The sequence below is a fragment of the Dasypus novemcinctus genome, chromosome 5 (genome assembly GCF_030445035.2).
Source record: "Dasypus novemcinctus isolate mDasNov1 chromosome 5, mDasNov1.1.hap2, whole genome shotgun sequence".
Classification (NCBI taxonomy): Eukaryota; Metazoa; Chordata; class Mammalia; order Cingulata; family Dasypodidae; genus Dasypus; species Dasypus novemcinctus.
In genome coordinates this window covers 92,392,489-92,410,975 of record NC_080677.1, presented here as the reverse complement: position 1 = coordinate 92,410,975, position 18,487 = coordinate 92,392,489, and the positions used below count along the sequence as shown (strand labels likewise).

Sequence of the window (18,487 nt, the reverse complement as noted above, 5' to 3'; positions counted from 1 at the left end):
CTGATCAGATTGTAGCCAATTACTTAAGAAATTTATACAATCGTAATAAATATGGAAATATATTCGAAGTCCAGATGCAGATCCTGCTGCTTTTCTCAAAAATAAAAATGGGTTTTAGTTTGGGTAGAATACCTTGGAGCATTTCCAATTGCCACTTTTTCTTAACCAGCAGTGAGGGTAGAGGTAGTAATAAAAATACCTCAATACCGTTCATTAAGATGTTACTACATGCCAGGCATAATCCAGACATCACCTCATTAAATTTTCACAACCTACAGGAAAGATATTATCTCTATTTAACAAATAAGGAAACTGAGACTTGGGGAGATTAAGTAAAATTACCCAGCTAGGAAGTAGTAGAGGCTGGGATTTGAATCCTGGCACTTCTGCATCTTTAAAAGTAATAACTTAAAAGGAGTAATATTCCTTTCATTTGTAATTTTTCTAGAACAATGAATTTTTATTTCAAGCACTGCCTATTGTTCACAAGCCAGGAGCTCCTCCTTTCTGGACAGATCTGAGACCGATTAGAGGAAACCTGAATGTCTGCATACCAGCTGCACTAAAACTGAGCCCTGAGGTGATTAATTCACACATATAAGAGACACCTTGAAAGAAATGTGTCTGAGTCAAGGAAAATCTTCAGGTCCTGATGCAAAATAGGTCTCTTTCAATGTTATAGCAAGAGAAAATATTTTAAATGAATGAGAAAACAAAGAAACACAAATGTACAAACTATGTCTCAAAATTGCAAGTTCTTTATTTTTAAAATGTAGACTTAGAGCTAGGTTGAAAGTTATTTTCTATATTATATAGAAAAATTCAAACATGATTGTGGTGGTTGAGGGTATTATAATGAGGAAAGAATTCAAATACTGTTTTCATTTTATTCAAATCATTGCACATATATTTCTAGACTTACCTTGGAAAACCTCTGTATTAGTTACAAACTACTCTAAAATGTAGGGAATGAAAATAACATCTCAGTTTCTGTGGGTCAGAAATCTAGGTGCAGCTTAACTGGCTGAGGTGGCTCAGGATCTCTTACAAGGCTGCAGTCAGGGGTCAGCTGGCGCAGCAGCCATCGTGGCTCGAATGGGTGAGGACCCACTTCTAAGTCCTCTAACATGGGCCTATGCACAGTGGAGCCTCACAACATGGCGGCTGGCTTTCCCCAAAGTGAATGATCCCAAAGCGAGCAAGAGCATTCAAGACAGAAGCTGCAACATTTTTATAACCTAATCATACACTGCTGTCATATTCTATTCATTCTATTCATTTGCAGCAATTTACTAAGTCCTGCTCTCACTCAAAGGATTGCACAAGGGTAAGAATATTGGGATGCAGGGATCATTAGAGGTGATTTGTGGTGAAAAAAGTCATATTACAAAGGGGGAGGAGAGGCTTATAGGGGTGCCTGTTATACCTGTCTGTCTTTATATTTTTGGTCCCATTTCAATTATTTTTTAAATATTGTGTGAAGGGGGAGTCAACTGACATGTTCACCAATAATATACCTCTTCTGTGGGCTCTACTCAATATTAGTCTCCTCCTGAATAGGTTACTTTGAGAAAGAAAATGCAGGCTATAAAAAAAAATCACAACAGAATTTCCAGCTGAAAATCTTTCTTAATTAGGACTGACTGAGTCCTGGCTCCACTGAAGGATGCAGCAATGGCATGTGGTTATACAGAGTCCTCAAAGTCTGCCTATTATTAGCTATCAAAGGGGTTTTAAAAACTTGATTCCAAAAGGAATCTTTAGGAATCTCAAAAGAATTTACACGTCATGGCAAATGTTCCTAATGTGGGTTTTGTGTCATGACTTCCACAGCTGGCTCTAAAAAGCCAATCTCACACACAGTGGTACACTGAGAGGCCTTTATGGCGACTCTGTGTACCCTAAAACTTGACAGTTGCAATCATTTTTCCCAGGCCTTAGGGCTATAGAATTATTTCTTCAGAAGTAATCAGTTAGAGCACATGGGGGAGGATGTGGGGTGGGCGACTGTACCATTGATTTACTGCTACCAGTTTCTAATTATCTCATTGAACACATGCAGGAAAACACAGAACAAATGTGTTTTCACAGGCGGGAGAATGAAGGGAAAGGTTTGTGGCAGGAGGCTTCCCAGGAGGGCAGGAGAATCCAAGGGGATGCAGAGATTTAAGCCCAATGGAGAGAAAACATAAAAATGGAAAAAGGGTGCAAAAAGACAATCTTCTCACTTTCCACTTTGCCGGCAATCAACATTCAAAACCATTCAGAACAAAAACTAAGTCTCACAACACTGACAGGAGTCTTGGAAACTGGGAAAGGAGGGGATAGATGTATGGAACCTATTGCCAGGTGCCACATGCTCACTATTCTTTTACTCTACCCTTTTCAGACCATATCTTACTCTGAAAAAACTGAACTATATTTATACAATAGTCTGTGTAAATGTAAGAGGCTTAACTCACCTTTGACTCATCTTCTGATTTTTGATCAACTAGAGAAGTAGTTTGGATTCCTATGCTTTTTGTTCTACATTTAAACTATAGCCCAAAGGCTTGACCACTAAAGAAAGTTCACAGACATCATTTTAGATTTGTCTAGTGGTTCAAGGGGAATAGACAACTTTCAACACACACATACATCATCTATTTACAAGTAGGATCACATTTCAGTTGCATGTTGATTTAATTTTTATTGATCTTGATGCAGTAACAGGCAGAGAAAGCAAAATTAAATTTGAGTAGTTTAGAAAGAGGGCAACTTCTCAAGCAACCAAATAATGTCTGGGAAACTACAGTGCCTGTATATTCTTTCATATGTACAGAGAGCTAAGAGTGTAATTCAGAGAGGGAAAACCCATTCTACAGCTTTCACTGCAGCAGGCTGAGAAAACTTTCACTGCGGCAACAGAGGTAGTGTCAGTTATGATTTGTTGCGTAACAAAACACCCTTAGACATAATGGCTTAAAACAATAACCATTTGTTCTGTATTTTCTGCTCTTGCTATTCTGCCTGTGAGTCTGCAGATTGAAAACCTGGACTGGGTTCACCTGGGTGGGTCCTCTGGTCTGGGGTAGGCTCACTAAATCTGTAGTCACCTTCCAGGTCAGCTGGTGGCAGTTGGTCTAGAGGGGCCTTAGCTGGGATTCTCATCTCTGTTCTACATTGTCTCTTATCCTACACCAGAATGGCTTGGGCTTGTTTACATAGTAACAGCAAGGTTCCAAGAGATCAGGGAGAAGCAAACAAGGTCTCTGAGGGTCCCAGCTTGGTGCTTGCACTACATAACTTTCACCATATTCTCCTGGTGCAAGTAAGGCAGCCCAGATTCAAAGGATAGGGAAACAGATTCTGCTAATTGGCTGGGGGTGAGTAGTTGAGGTGCTGCAAAGAACTGTGGCCATTTTTGCAATTTACACAAAACCTCTGAGGAAAATATACCAGTTACCTATAACCTATAAAAGACTGGAACAGTGTTAAATCAATTACCTCTTTTGGAGTACCTAATAAACCTGCGGCCCTTAATATCATGATCAGCACATCAGATAATCAAACAAGTTCTAGAAATGATCATTTGTAAAATATTTTAACTACCATCATTAAAAAACTAAAATCCAAATAATTTACCAATTAGAAGAAAAAAATTAAATCCTATTACTGAGCTCTGAGTATTCACTGTGTCCAACAAAGTATCTAGTAATGATAGTTTACTGAAAGCATGCCCTCATAAATTTCTTGATGTTGTATTCAGGTGCCTGTTATTCTGGTTCTCCAAATGTTTACCCATTGGTACCAAGTTCTAGCTAACTAAACAAAGGCGATCAGAAAACATTAATAATTAACATGTTTGAGTCCTTGCTATAGGCGAGACAATGTTTTAAGTGTTTATATGACCTATTTAATCCTTAAAATACTCAATAAAGAGGTTTTATCCTTGTTTTACAGAGTAAACCCCTAAAACCAAGGAGTCTATGAAAAACCCAAATCAGTGGGCAAATGTCAAAGCAGGGATTCAAGTCTATGTCCAGAGATGCTTCCTTTAAAGTCCCTGACTGTTCCCAAGGAGTGAGCAACAGTGGCCCTCAGGACAATTCTATCTGCTGACATGATTTCACTTGGTCCATTAGAAAAGTGCCAACAAATAACATCTCTATTGTTTTACCTGTAATGGTGGTGGTAAAAGGCAAAAATCTGTCTTGCCTCTCTTGACCTTTAATTTCTTCTCATTTCTCTTGGGATAACTTTTTTATTCACCTACTACTTAGAAGAGCCTAACTCAAAGAGTTATTTGATTATTTGTGGAATATATTTTACATTTTTGCAGTATCTCAAAAGTCAGAGCTTATTATTCCCCTCATTAAAGACCCCTGGTGACTTGCCATCTCCCAGAATGAGTTCCAGATTTCTTCACATGGCACGTAGTCCCACGAACTGAGTGAATTTGGAGAGAACTGCATCTCAAACCTAAAAGAGTGATTAGGTTGAAAAAAGACCCTCTAAAAATTAAGGAAGGGATATTGCAGAGTTTATTTTTCCTTTACAGTGTTTCAGAAGGGCTAAAGACTATCCTGTTTTGAAATAGTCGTAGCCTGTGACACTGTACAGAAGAGCGTATCTCAGAATAGACTCTTGATACATACAAGCTTTTCAGAAAGGTATCCATAAATCCCCAAATTCAATACTCCCACTATAGCATATGTGACAGATTGACATAGGGGTCCTGATTCTTCACCCCCATGTAATAGTATATATCTGCACACTTGTCATGGCCTTGTAGTGGTTAGACTAGACTCCTCCTACCCTACTTTGGGATTAGACATGTGACTTGCTTTGGCACCATCAGAGGCTTAAAACATGCTCCTGTATTTGGGCATACACTCTACTGCTCCAATCTTTTGCTTCTGGTTTCCATTGATGAGAAGGATGAATGGCATGTGGAGCTGATATGGCCCCAAACCACAGCTTAGAGCCAGCTAGATCAGCCAGATTCCAGCGTGAAATTTCCTCCTTGACCTCAAGAAGTGAGACTATGTATTAAGTAAGAATCAAAGTTAGGGGAAAGGTGAAGATCCTCAGGAGTAGGCTAGTTCAGTGACACACTTCCTTAATTTAAAACCGTACCTTGAGAAAATCACAAATTACTGGAATTCATGTACCTTGGCTTTATTTTAAAAAACAGTTAAAACTGAAAATGTTAACTGTGTGAATAACAGAGATTCCTGATTTTTACTGCCATCTGCCTTTGGTTCATACTATTTATTCTTCCTGGGATGCTTTCTTTGCCTTAATGAAAACTTTATTTACCCTACAGAAGATAGATTGAATGTTGTTTATTCCATAAAGTACTCCTATTCCCTCCAATTAAAATTATTTATTTCTGCTTCTGAGACTCCTTAATAGTTGTTTGTACTCCTATTTTGCAGTGTACTCAAAGCGTGGCAGTCTGAGAACTGATGGTTACCAGTCTGTGAAATGATATTTAAAGAAACTGAGAGTAAGGAATTAGGAACTATTAAGCAATTTGGCAGAACAATTTTATGCCTAATGAATTTAATAACTTTAAAAAAATTGATCATGTTTTTGTCTTTTGGTAATTCTTTATTATTGTGTTTTTAAAAATGATGGTCCATGATAGATTGGGATTTCAAAAAAAAAAGTTCTTTTTTTTTTTGAGGTACCAGGGTCAGGGATTGAACCTAGGACCTTGTATGTGGGAAGGTGGCACTCAACCACTGAGCCACATCATATATATTTTGAGAAACGCTGATTTACAGCACATTTTATTCTATACAGCCTCGCAGTTTAGATATCTTCCTTGTCCATTAGTTTCTTTTCTTCTTTTTATTTATCTTTTTAATCTACCAAAACTGACATCACAATACCTGGGGGATACAAGTTCAGTAGGTGATTTTGGTAGAGCAATGGAATTTAGATTCTAGGATATTAAATTAAACGTAACTGTTACTATTCTTTATGAAAAACAAAGAGCGTGTCTTTTGTTTAGCCTCCAGTAGTTATTCTGATTGTAGAGGCCAGTACCCCATAAAGGAAAAACAGATCCCTTACCTTTACTTTGTGACTCATTCTATCAAGGCTGCCATAAACGCATATAAAAACAAAAATCCACCTAACATCTGAATCATCATTTTGCAATGAAACATGATATCATTTTATCTTCAAACAAAGCAAAGGAAAGTTTACTGTGGCTACAGACTTAATGGACTCAGCACCAAGGCATTTATGTTAGGCTCTCAGTCCTTGATTCTGCTACGCTCATGGTTCAGATAAGAAGCCATGCAACGGATACCCTGAAACTCCTTTTTACAGTTGTTCACGGTGGTTAGAATGTCACTAAAATAAGCACAGGCTGAATCACTACTAGTCTGAGGGTGATTCAATGTTTCAAAGATTAAACATATTCACACAGAAAAGCAGATGAGATGTCAGCAGTCCTCAATGGCTTCGCTTTTCACAAAGCTGTTTTGAGGCTTGTTCAGAGAGGAGCACACGCCCTCCCCCCATTTTCTGAAATCACCTAAGGATCACAGAAATTAGCAATCCTAAACTATGCAATTCTATTATTTTTACTTAAAAAAAATGGGCCAAATAAGCAGTTGATATGTAGAATCAGCTGGTATTTATAGCTATATACTAAGTTTCACAATAAAATATTTTCACAGCACTCACAGCTATGATTTTCCAGTGGTTTTTCCCTCTATCACCTTCTATCCTTTCCTAACACTTGTCACACACAAGGAATAGTGATAAAGTAATTTGCTGAGAAGGAAGAAAGAGAAAAACAATTAAGAAGTCATTTTGGAGTAAGGGCATGAACTTACATTAGGAAATTATAGTCATGCATACCCTTATTTCTGTAATCATCTACTAACATAGGAAGTTAGGTAAATAGGACACTTATAAAAATAGGTGAAACTACTCTATATTTGACTGTACTTTTTCTATAGAAGAGTCAGAGATTGTTGAAAAGCATAACCTCTGAATTTAATCTCTAATAACAGTGCTTGAGGCAAACTTTAATAAAGGGATAGTTACTCAAAGAAGAGGGGTGACCTCATCAATTACCAAATTATTTTTCTTTAAAATCTTGAACTTCTATTCTGAGGTTCTGAAACCTCTTTTTAATTTGGTTAGTCCTTTGTTCTTTAATTTTCTCACTTCAAAAAAGTTGATTTCATAATTCATAATTTATTAATATATGATTTTCCCTGAACATCACCTTTTAAAAAACAATTTCTTCTATGAACTATCTATTAATGATCTAATACACAGAACATTTTTTAAATCTTAGTTCAGTTACCATGGCAGTAGTTACCAAACAAAAAATATCAATGACTGCAAATAGGAAACAGCCCAAGGATGACTCTTTATAAGGCCCTTGTAATCAGTAAGAAGACTGAGTCTGTGTACTTTATAGGTGGAACGTTGTAATTTATTGTATATAGCTTTACCATTTATGAGTTTTTCCATATTCTAATACATAAAAGTCGCCCTCTCGTTTCTTTCCCACTTGTCTTCACTTAAGATAAATAAAATGGGAATCCCTAACTACAAAGTTTGCAAAACCAAGAATCACCATCAAAACTGCCCATTCCCTCTGTTAGAAATTCAGTGTATTGCTGACCTGTATGAGTACACTGAGGGACATAATCCCAGTTGTGCTTACTATCTATCATTTACTTTTCTGCCTTCTATCTTTCCTTGATAGAAATTGAGTTCTGTGATATAAGGCACCTTGTCTTTTTGCTCACTACAATACTCCAGAGCCCTGAGCAGTGCCTGGCACATAAAAAACACACACACAGTTTTGAAATGAATAAATGAGTCATCTTATTTGGGGTAAAATGCTTTTAATTAAATCTGACATCTTCAAATATCCTGCAAACATTAAGAAAGTGAACAAATTAAGTATAAACAAGTTGAAAAATAGCTAAGATTTATTGTCAAATTTATTCAGTTCAGTCTATAGGTTTCCTTACAGAATTCACTGATACATAACTAGCATTTGGGCACTATGCCCTACTTACACATGTGCATGGGGCACTATGCATATATGTATATATGTGTATGAATAGACAGATTGATAGATAAAGATATAGATAAATAAAAATTTATAGAGATACCAGTTTGGGCAGTTCTGCTATGCTTTGAGATTTGTGGCTTCTGTGAATTTTAAACACTTTGTTGTGTAATTACACTTGGTAGACTACCAATATTTTCCCCAGTCAAAGAGTAACAGGATTTGGAGAAACCTTAGAAATACTGGGCACCTGATTCCCTTACTGATTTTCACAAATCTGGAAGCTGAGATCCTAAGTGGCCAACATCACAAAAATATAGAGTAGAACCAGGTCTACTCTCAGTCCAGGGTGATTTTAACAATATCAAACTGATAAAGAGAAGTGAGAAAACCTAGATAGTACAAAAGATCCTTTCCATATACTGCATACTCAGTGACGCATCCTAGTTTCTGGACACCGTGCAATGTGTTCTGGTTTCTAAAAGGCTTACATGCAATTTAACATGGGCCCACCAAATATCCTACTTTTAGGTCTTAGAAATATAACACAGGAAGTGTTATAATATATAACCCAAGCCCTCTTTTGTCAGTTTATTTTTCTCTTTCTACTAACAAGGCCCCTCAAAGTATTCTAACCTCTGGAGCTCACGATTACCCATGATGTTAATTCCATGTTTATGATGCTGCGTATTATCTTCATGCTCAGAGAGGGTCTCAAGAGACAGCTGATCATTTTGGTGTTTTCTACCGCTTCTCAGCAAATCTACTGAGAATAGGATATATGAAGAATGGAAATTAAAAAAAAAAAAAGAAAGAAAGCTCCCCTCCCAACATTTGAAGTTTTTTATTTTACTTTTTTAAGCTGCTCTTTACTTAGCTGTCTGCCATTCATTCCAGGACCACTTTGAGCACTTTGCCTCTAGGAGAAAGAGACGTTTAGCTACCCATATGTGATTCCATTAACTGTGGACTTCAGCAGGTAGAACAGACGCTTCTATATCCCAATTACGAGCGTTCTTCTGTTTCAGTTGTTACTGGTTGAGCTCCCAAAACATAGCCAAGGGCGGCATCACTATCAGGACCATATTAAAAATCTAGGAGCCGGAATATTATTGGAGCTTATGGAATTTATTTGCCTATAAAAGTCTCCCAGAAATTCCTTTTGATGCTTTTACTTTATTTAGACTCTGTCCAAATAAGGTCAATGGCAACTTCAAGAAAGGGAATACATGCAACATGGATAAAGGGTAAACAAAAAATAGAAACCAGTAAGATGGTAATTTTATAGAAATAGAAACCACTACCTCCAATATAATTCCTTTAAACAATTACACGAAAATGCCGAAAGGCACTCTATTTTATTTCTCATTTTATTTTTATGTTGGGGTCATTCACCAAACATATATTCCTTGAGCAAGGAGGGAATATAAAAGGACAAAGAGGTCAGGTGAAAAAGAAGGAACAAGAACTCTGCAGACTGATTCAAGTTCATAGTTAGGTTCTGCCGGTTTCAAATTTATCTATTTAAGCCTCAATTTCTTTATCCTTAAAATGGAGCTAAGGTCTAAGATTGCTTTGAACAGCAAACAAAATGATGTATTTAATACCTTGTGAACTGAACTATGCAAGTATAATCATATGTTAATTCATCTCTCAAAAAGCTAGCCATCTAGGTAAAAAGATGAAACATTGGCAAAAGTAACTATAGTCCAGAAGGAGAGAGCAATGAATGTTGAGAGTTACAGAAAATAGGCTCTGGGAATTCAGGAAAAAGAGATTGTGTGTCTAGTCAGAAATATGGTGAAAAAATTTCCTAGAGGAAGATGCATTGAGGGGTGGAGGGGAGAGGAGGTGGTCTTAAAGAATGGGTAAGATTTAGTATTGTAGATCGAGTATGAATACCTCACAGCAAAGGCATGGGGTGAGGTGATAGTATAGAGTTAATAGCCAGTAGAGATATAAACCCCTAATTCTACTTCATAGGACAGCATAAAGGAACAAAATCAATAGAAAACCTACTAGAGTTCTATTGAAACTAATATCCAGGGCAACTTAGAGAAAGTGACTTTTCATATCCAATCAATGTAATAAATCACACCATGGGTTAGAGGAGATAAAAGCCCAGCTGAGGACCACTTTACTTTCTTCTGTACTTGTTCAGAGAGGCAGAGTAACTGCCTCTAAGGCAAAGCCCTGGATGTACCCTGCCCTCTCTACCTCCAACCTTGCCAATGATTCTCACAGCAAGAATGGCTTCAAGCAGAGAACCCAACTGTTAGAGTTGAGCATGCAGGTCACCATCTACTTGCCTTTTCAGCTTCAATCAGGGACCACCTAAGAGAAAAGGCTCATTCTAATTTCTGATGGAAATAATCTTTATGGTTCAGTTCTCTTTCCAGTTGCAATCACTTGTTTTCACTATGGTTTTTTGGCTAATGATAGAAGCTTTTAAAACAAGCTTTGGATGCAGAGAAAGGGGATTTCTAATGACCTCTAATCTTTAAAATGCATTCCATTTTTTAAATATAAAGAAAACAGAAAAGAATCCTAATAAAAATATGCTGAGACATTTGGATAGGTCAAAAGACAGGTTAGAAGGAAGCAAAAAAAAAAAAGAAAAAAAAAAAGAATAAGGTGTAAAACTAAAAGCCCTATAGTAATTACAGGCAATACGAGAAAATTACAGGAGTTCTCTTTCTTTCTGTTATGTTTTTAAAGAAAAAAAAGTTCTCATGGCAGAGTAACAGAAAGGAAAGAGGAAAACAGCTGGCTGTGGGCCATAATGTACCATTCACCACAAAATGAGACACTGTTTCTGCTTCTCAAAGGCCATTGTTTTTTTCTAAGCAGACAAGAGCACAATGTACTCAAAGTCAATTACAATGAAGAGACTTAAGATATAAAGGAAGCGTTCTAGACAAGTAACTCAGAAGACAGAGCAAGGGCATAAAAGACAAATTCTACTCTAAAATAAAATTAAAACAAAACTCTGTAACCAAACTATCTCCCATATCCTAGCAACAGCTCACTTCAAATAAAACAAAATACTGTAAAACTTCATTATAAAAACATCTTGTCTTTGTGATAGTCGGTATGAACTGGTAATTAATCCAAATTGTTCAAAAGATGTAGACATAAAGTTCTTTCATAAATCAAGCATCTTTTAATAGTATTGTCTACTATGTCATTGTGTAATAGAGAAACTTCATTAATTCTTTTTACACAAAATGTTAATGGCAAAAAAAGGTAACATTTTTCTTATGCCTGGGAAAAATTCCTATGAAATCAATAATGTAAGGGTTTTAGAAGGAAAAAATGCCATGTATCTTAAAATGGAAGTCAAACTTAGTTTTATTTAAATGGTTGTGCCTTTGTTTCAAACTTCTAAGCTGGTTTTTCTCAAGATAAACATTGAAACTATTCCTTTCCTTGATTCAAAAAGAAAAAGAGATATGAAAACTAGCAAGGTTCCAAAATTGGATGAGAACCCTCTACTGATAGATCAGAAATAAACGTGTAATGTTTCTTTCTTCCGGTGTATTAGAAAACAACTTCTACACACAATACAAGTTTTTGGAGATTATAGCCAAGACTGTGACATGTATTCCTGAGGCCAGAATACAGATTCCAAACTCTTCTGTGCTGGCAAGTTTTTTGTTATATCTGCAGAACACAAAGATTGTCAAGGGTCTTACAAGGGCACAGGGAGAGTATGGTTGGGTAAACTGGGGATCTTTAGGGTCTTTTAGTAGGTTCCTTATTTTCTGGTTGAGAACTCTGCCTTATGAATCACCAGAAAGACAAAGCAGTAAAACAGGGATTTGTTAATGTCTTGGGATTATCTATAAAAGCTTTAAATTTATGATATCCTGTTCCTTGGGGGTGGTGGGGAGGAGAAGGATTGAAGAGGAGGATGAGAGTCTTGGTTAAAAAGATGACCTTTTAAAGTAAAGGGGGGATGGAGGAGAAAAATTATACCATGATCATTATTTATCATAACCCACATTTTCAAACTCTGAGGAAATAGTTTATAAATAGGCCCGGATTTTTCCCTTGCAAGTACATTTAATCCTTAACTTTGGACTTTTCCCCTCAGAATTACTTGTTCTTCAAAATCTCAAATACTTTCAAAATGACTTTTGGATGTTGACTTTTAAAAAGTAGTTCCCAAATCAGTACTTTTATAAACATGAACAAGAGCCCCTGACCTCCAATTTTAGACAAGTACTAAATTAATGAGCTCATACCTACTTGAAAAACAGTATGAGAGCAGTGTTCATCAACAGAAGGCTAACTAAGGGAAAACAAAATGCTTTCCTTAGTGCCAGGCAAGATTCACAAAAAATATTATTGCTATTTAAAAGCAAATAAAAAAATATTAAAATGTACAACTATGTGATTATACCGAATAGCACTGTTTGTACACTTTAGATGTATTCATGCTTTATGAATATATATCAGTAAAATTGATTTGTTTAAATAATAATAAAAAAAAGAGAATTAGACCAAATGGGAAGATAACAATACAATCACACTACTCTTGAAATTTATTTATGCCTTCCTTCTTTGGATTCCCTTAGAATGCTGGTTCTAGTCATAAGGGATGAACTGTTTTCCCATTGCAAATTTTTATTTCTCAACAGCTTCCTAATCTGATACTTGGCGATTGCATACATTTTCAAAATTCCAACTTGGGGCATGAAATAGCATTAATGCTTAAGTCAGAAACTCTGTCTTTATAAGATAAAATAATAATATTCGTGTCCATAAGTGTGCAAGAGAAAAAAAAAAGTTTTCTATATTCCCCCCCTTCTCTCTCTGCAAAACATCCTTTCCTATTTGATAAGGGACAGTTGGCTTAAATTTACCGCAAAGTACGCGGAATTCCCTGGAATGAGACCTTTCATAAGGAATGTTAAAATAGAACGTGACATCTGCATTCCTTCTGAGTCACAGTCCGGTGCCCGCCCGGCTCCCCCAGGCGACCTGAGGCTCCCACATTCGGGGAGCAGTTCAGGTAGGGCTGTCCGTCCCGACGCCCGCGAACAGCTAGGCTGGAAACGTCTCTGGGCGCTAAAGCGGTGGTGACAATCGTCGTTTGGAGCTGGCTGCCAGGCAGGGGGAGCGTTTTCTGTGAGAGATTACTCCCTGAAGACCGGAGGCAATGCTTTAGAACATAAGTAATGAAAGGGGGTGGGTTGGGGTTACAATCATCACCTTCCAACTTATCAGCCGGCCGCGTGTGCGAAGGAAGTGCATTAAATCAACACTCTAGAGAGCTTCAGACCAAGCTGCAAGGGAAGGAGGTCAGAGCTGTCAAAGTCTGATCAGTGCCCCTAAACACAAGGCTTAATAAAGTTGCACTTCCTGAGGCAGGAAGGAGTATTACGGTCTCGCCCAGCCTCTCCCTAAGCCTCACCCTTTCCTTTAGGAAGACACAGGCTAATTTGAAACAATTTAAGGAAACTTTCAAACACCTCCAACCACTGGGACGTGGGCTCACGCTGCCGACTCTCCGTCTCTCCGGGTTTCAGGAGTTAGCGGGGCCGCCGGGCACACCCTCGGCCCGAAGGGGCTGGACCTGGACCCGGCGCACCAGACACCCGGAGCTCGGCTCGCGCAGGTGAAGTGGCCGCTGCCGGCCGCCAGCGCCCTCTTACCTTCTTCACTTTGGCCTCCAGGTCCATGTCTGCGCGTCAGACTGTTTGCCTCCTTGGGTCTGAGATCTCACGCACAGGCTCGGCGGCCTCCAGCTCTGCTGCGTGCTGGGAAATCTGCGGAAACTCCCGCGCCGTCAAACTTCCGCCACCCGGTCTGCCGCAGCGGGCCTGCCGCGGGGGACCCGGGAACAAAGAGGCCCCGGCAGCCAATGGCAGCCGAGCCGGCCCGGGCCGCAGCCAATCACCGAGCGCCGCACGCACCTTCGCGGCCGGCCGGTCTCCAGTGCTTCTAGGTGAGGGGCGCGGCCGCCTTCTGGGCGGCGCTCTGCGAGGCTCTCCGCCGGGGCGTGACCAGGTCTGTTTGGATTCTATGGGCATCTGCCCGCCTGATGGTGAGGAATGGGGTTCCAGCCTGCCTCCCGCTGAAGATGAGCGAGAATCCTTCCCGTTCTGTAAATTAGTACCTCTGTTTGATCAGGACCTTTGATTTATGAAGGGGAGTAGTTGTGCCTGAACTGGCTTCCGGGTTGACTTTCAGGTCAGAGAGAAAAGACAAGAGACTGAAAATCGATAGAGATCTCTGTGATGGATTTTGGACCCTAATTTCACTATTGCATTGTGAAGATGGCGTTTTCTCAAATGCTTTTCGTCGTTAACTCCGGAGTACTGTCAAAGAACCTTACCTCGCAGCCCGAACAAAAATGAAGATTAGTGTATTTTCTGAGGATAATATGAAGTGTCAGAGACACGTGGTCTCATCAATCTGGAAGTAGAGGTTCGCCCTTTGTCCCAGCAATATGAAGTGGTGTGAGGCCCTCACGTGTCCTGCTTTGATGAAGCGGAGTGTTAAAGGTACACAACAGCATAGCAGAATCAGAGCTTGATCCATTTCCTGGCCTCATTCTGGAGCAGGAGCTCTTAACCTTTTTTGTTCCATGGACCTCTTTGCCAGTCAGGTGAAAACCACAGACCCCTAAGTCCACACTATACGGTGTATTATTTAATAAATAAATTACACCCACACCAACATGTCCCCACAAAAATAATGTTGGTTTTTTAAAAAAATTTCAGTTCAAGCTCACACATCCCTTGTTAAGAACCGCTCTTCTAGAGCAATTACAATAAATAACATCAGATCATTGGATCTGGGATTGTTGAGTCTAATGCCCTTATTTTGCAGGGAACTGAAGACCTGAGAGGTACAGGGGCCTGCTGCATGAATCACAGTTTATTGGCAGTAGAGCTTGTGGTCTTTAAGCAATGTTTTCATCATGATTCAGACTGTATACACAGCATTTTGACTAAATAGAAGAGAGTAAGAGTCAATATTCTTCAGATTGCAGGAATGAAAAAGAAAGAAAAAGATAATTGCCAACCAACAGGCTAACCTACTCTAACATCTACCTTTAAAAAGTTTTATAAAATCCCAAATAATACAGATATTTGGGTCTGGCTGTCTCTCCTTTTTGTCTCTGGAAATTCGGTAACTTAAAACCCTCAAAATTCATTTTAACCAACACTTTCAACCCTTTGCTTACTTGGCTATTAACATTGTTCAACAGAATATTGATTTATAATGTGTATTTTTCCTTATCCAATTAATAAAGTAAAAATGGAATGATCAGAATGGATCATGAATTTTTCTTCTCAGTTGAAATAAAACTTTCAGCCTTATTTTCCCAAACCATACTGAAAGGTTTGGGCTCCTGCAAAGATTGCATAATATAAAGTTACAAAAAATTAGGTCCAGCTATGACAAGGTAATTTGGCCTTTTTCAGGGAGCTTAGCAGACAGAAAATGTCCATTAAAACATTTAAATCATCAAACAAATGTTGTAACAAATTTTGGGCCCTTATTTGGTGGAACAGCAAGGATGATATTGAGAAAAATATCTGGAAATAGTTTTTACCATCAAATATTGTCCCTTTCCCTCTTTTGTTTCCTTCTCCTACCAACATTCCTTTGTATGTGTATCACTGGCAAAAGATGGGAGTTGAAATCCCACAATTTCAATCTGGAATAATTATTGTTCCAAATACATAGAAAGTAAAATTGATGTAGATAAGTGTTAAATTAAGAGGATAAGATCATGAGTCCTTATTCAGTTATTCAAGGGTTAAGCTAGAGAGTCATTAAGGAGATAGAACTACATAGTTTGATGACTAAATGTAGTTAATGGCAGAGGGATGAATCAAAACTGGCCCTGGTTTTCTGGCTAGAACACTCATGTGGATGGTTTGGGAAGAGACAAAATATAGGATAAGGGGCAGGGTTTTGTTTAGTTGTACTTTTTTGTTCTGGGTGGGGATAAGTGGAGATAAAGGTTATGATTTTGGATATATTTTGTTTGAAATGTCTGTGGGTTATTGAAGTGAAGTATATCCAAGTATATATATCAGGTATGAGACCTGAACTGGAGGTAGTGACTTAGGAGTCAACATTCTATATAAATGTTTGAGAACCATGGGTAGAAACAAGATCAGCCTGGGAGATTGCAAAATAAAAAAATATCAAAGGCACCAATTGAACGAGTCTAAGTAAGAGAACACAAAAAGGAATGGGGCTAGTTAGAAGGATAAGAAAAAATTAAGAGAGGATCCCCAGCAACCAAGAGAGGAAATTCAAGAAGGAAGTCAACAATGTCAAATTGTAGACAAGAGTCAAATACCTGTTGCCTTTAACAACAAAGAGATCATTGGTGGGAAGTGGGTATAGCTCAGTGGTTGAGCACCTGCTTTGCATGTACAAGGTCCTGGATTCAATCCCTGGTGCCTCCTAAGGGGAAAGAAAAAGATATCATTGGTAACCTTGGTAAATGTATTTTCAATGGAATTGTGGGGACAAACTTTTCCTTATAATTGTATCGCTTCTTATACCTACCAGAATGTTTGACTTTGTTTCTCCACAAAACTCATGGAAACATCAGCCAAATTAATGACTGACTCTGGTGTTTTCATCAAGTAATAAAGAGGAAATTAACATTCTGGATAATACTAGGAAATGTTTTAAAGACCTTTTTCTATTTAAAAAAACTACATTAAAAAAAACTAGGTTTGCACATGTATGCACATACATATGCACACACTTGTGCACACATACACAATCCCTTATGTAGGCCAAACAAACTACCTGTTCAGCCAAAATTAAGTCTCTAGGCTATCAAATTGCAATCCCTGACAAGGACAATGTGTTAAATATGTATTCAGTATCTAATACTGTAATGATCATTGGTGAAAAAATGAACATACATAGGACATTTCCTCTGTTCTTAAGTAATTTCCAGGTTTCTGGGAATAGCAGGCATATAAAAGTAATGAAGTATGTCAAGTAGAGGGAAGCACAAAAGAGGGTCAGGGAGAGGATAGTGTTAGGGTTTGAAAGGTCTTTAAAAAGGAGTAATCCTTGGCTGAGTCTGGGAAGATGAATTGCAATGAAAAGTTTTTTGATTGCCAAGTAATAGGCATCCTCTTGAGCTCATTTAATTTACAAAGTGGCATTTATTATTAAATCAGAGGTGAGATACTGTGAGATACTGATATAGCTAATATTGCTCCTTAGCAGCTTGTATAAGTTTATCTAACCTATTTAAATCCCAAATATCTAAGGGGATATTTTTATTAAAAGAAAACAAAACAGTTACCAGTATATTTCAGAGCAAACTATTACCTGTAAAACTTTTCAAAATGACCAATCATAGCTAAGTAAATAATGGATGATCTATATGATAGATTACATAGTAATGAACAATAATGCTTGGTAATTTTTCTAATAGTAAGCACTGATAATGGTACAGGAACAAAATAGAACATAGAATGTATGTACATTATACTCATAACTATGTAAAAATATTATACTAGAACAGGAACATCAGGGAATTACACTAAAATATCAGCAGGTATTTGTCTTTGGTTGGTAGATCTATGGGAATTCCTTCATTGTTTTTAAAAATATTCCATGATAAGCATGAAATATTTCACAATGGAAAATTCTTATTTAAAATTATATTAGTCAAAGTTTTCTCAGAAGATAGCAGCAGAGGTGACATAGTTTTTAAATCTCTCTCAAAATCCACATTAAAAGACAAAAACAAACAGAACTAGGTAGCTAAACAAAAAAACCTATGGACAAACTTTACAATATAAGTAGGTGAGATAAGGTATTTCCACAAACCCCAAAACACAAGAGGATTAGGAAAAAGCACAAATAGCTACAAGGTGTAGATACATTAATGATTCTGGGGATGGGGGCATAATGAGATAGTGTCTGTTGGACAAGAGAACTGGAGAATTTCTGCAAATATTCATTTTAAAGCACAGCAAATCAATTTTATTGCAGCAAATGAAGAAGGAAGAGGGATTGAAGATGTTGAAGCAATCTAGCTGGTGCCTGTCCTATCTCAAAACTGACTTTCTAGGACTTTTTTCTAGAAAAGGGTCCCACAAGAGAAAATGTAGGGAAATCAAAATTGAACAGGATAGGGGCAGAAGGGACTAAGGAAAGCGAAAGTGTAAAGGAGTTCTGTCCAATATGGTAGCCAATAACTTCATGTGTCCATTTAAATTTAAATTTAAATTAATTAAAATTAAAGTTTAAAATTTAGTTTCTCTCTTACAGTAGCCACATTTCAAGTGCTCAGAAAGCCAAAGAGGAGAAGAGAGTCAGGAAATCCCAAAGGTAAGTTATTTTCTTTTTCATATTCATTAAAAACAAGATAAGAATGAGCTCTGAAGTTGGCCAAGTTTTTCTGAACCTTGCCTCATTGTAAAAGTTCAGCCAAACTAATTGTACATA

At 37.7% G+C, this 18,487-nt stretch overlaps 2 protein-coding genes across 4 annotated transcripts in view; one reads left to right on the top strand and one right to left on the bottom strand.

Moving 5' to 3' along the window:
- TES (testin LIM domain protein) overlaps positions 1–13,870 on the bottom strand; it is a 42,252-nt gene extending 28,382 nt beyond the window's left edge. The window contains exon 1 of one of the 2 annotated variants that reach the window (NM_001281762.2): positions 13,696–13,870. In NM_001281762.2, the coding sequence (NP_001268691.1) occupies positions 13,696–13,722 (27 nt within the window). In that variant the 5' untranslated portion in view covers positions 13,723–13,870. The remainder of the gene's footprint in view (positions 1–13,695) is intronic. The other variant, XM_004449287.5, reaches the window with a different exon arrangement.
- A 71-nt stretch (positions 13,871–13,941) lies between these two features.
- Positions 13,942–18,487, top strand: part of TFEC (transcription factor EC) — a 252,019-nt gene continuing 247,473 nt past the window's right edge. For both annotated transcript variants that reach the window (XM_058297250.2, XM_058297249.2), the window contains exons 1-2: positions 13,942–14,547; positions 18,311–18,370. In XM_058297250.2, coding sequence (XP_058153233.1) covers positions 14,493–14,547; positions 18,311–18,370 — 115 coding nt within the window. In that variant the 5' untranslated portion in view covers positions 13,942–14,492. The remainder of the gene's footprint in view (positions 14,548–18,310; positions 18,371–18,487) is intronic.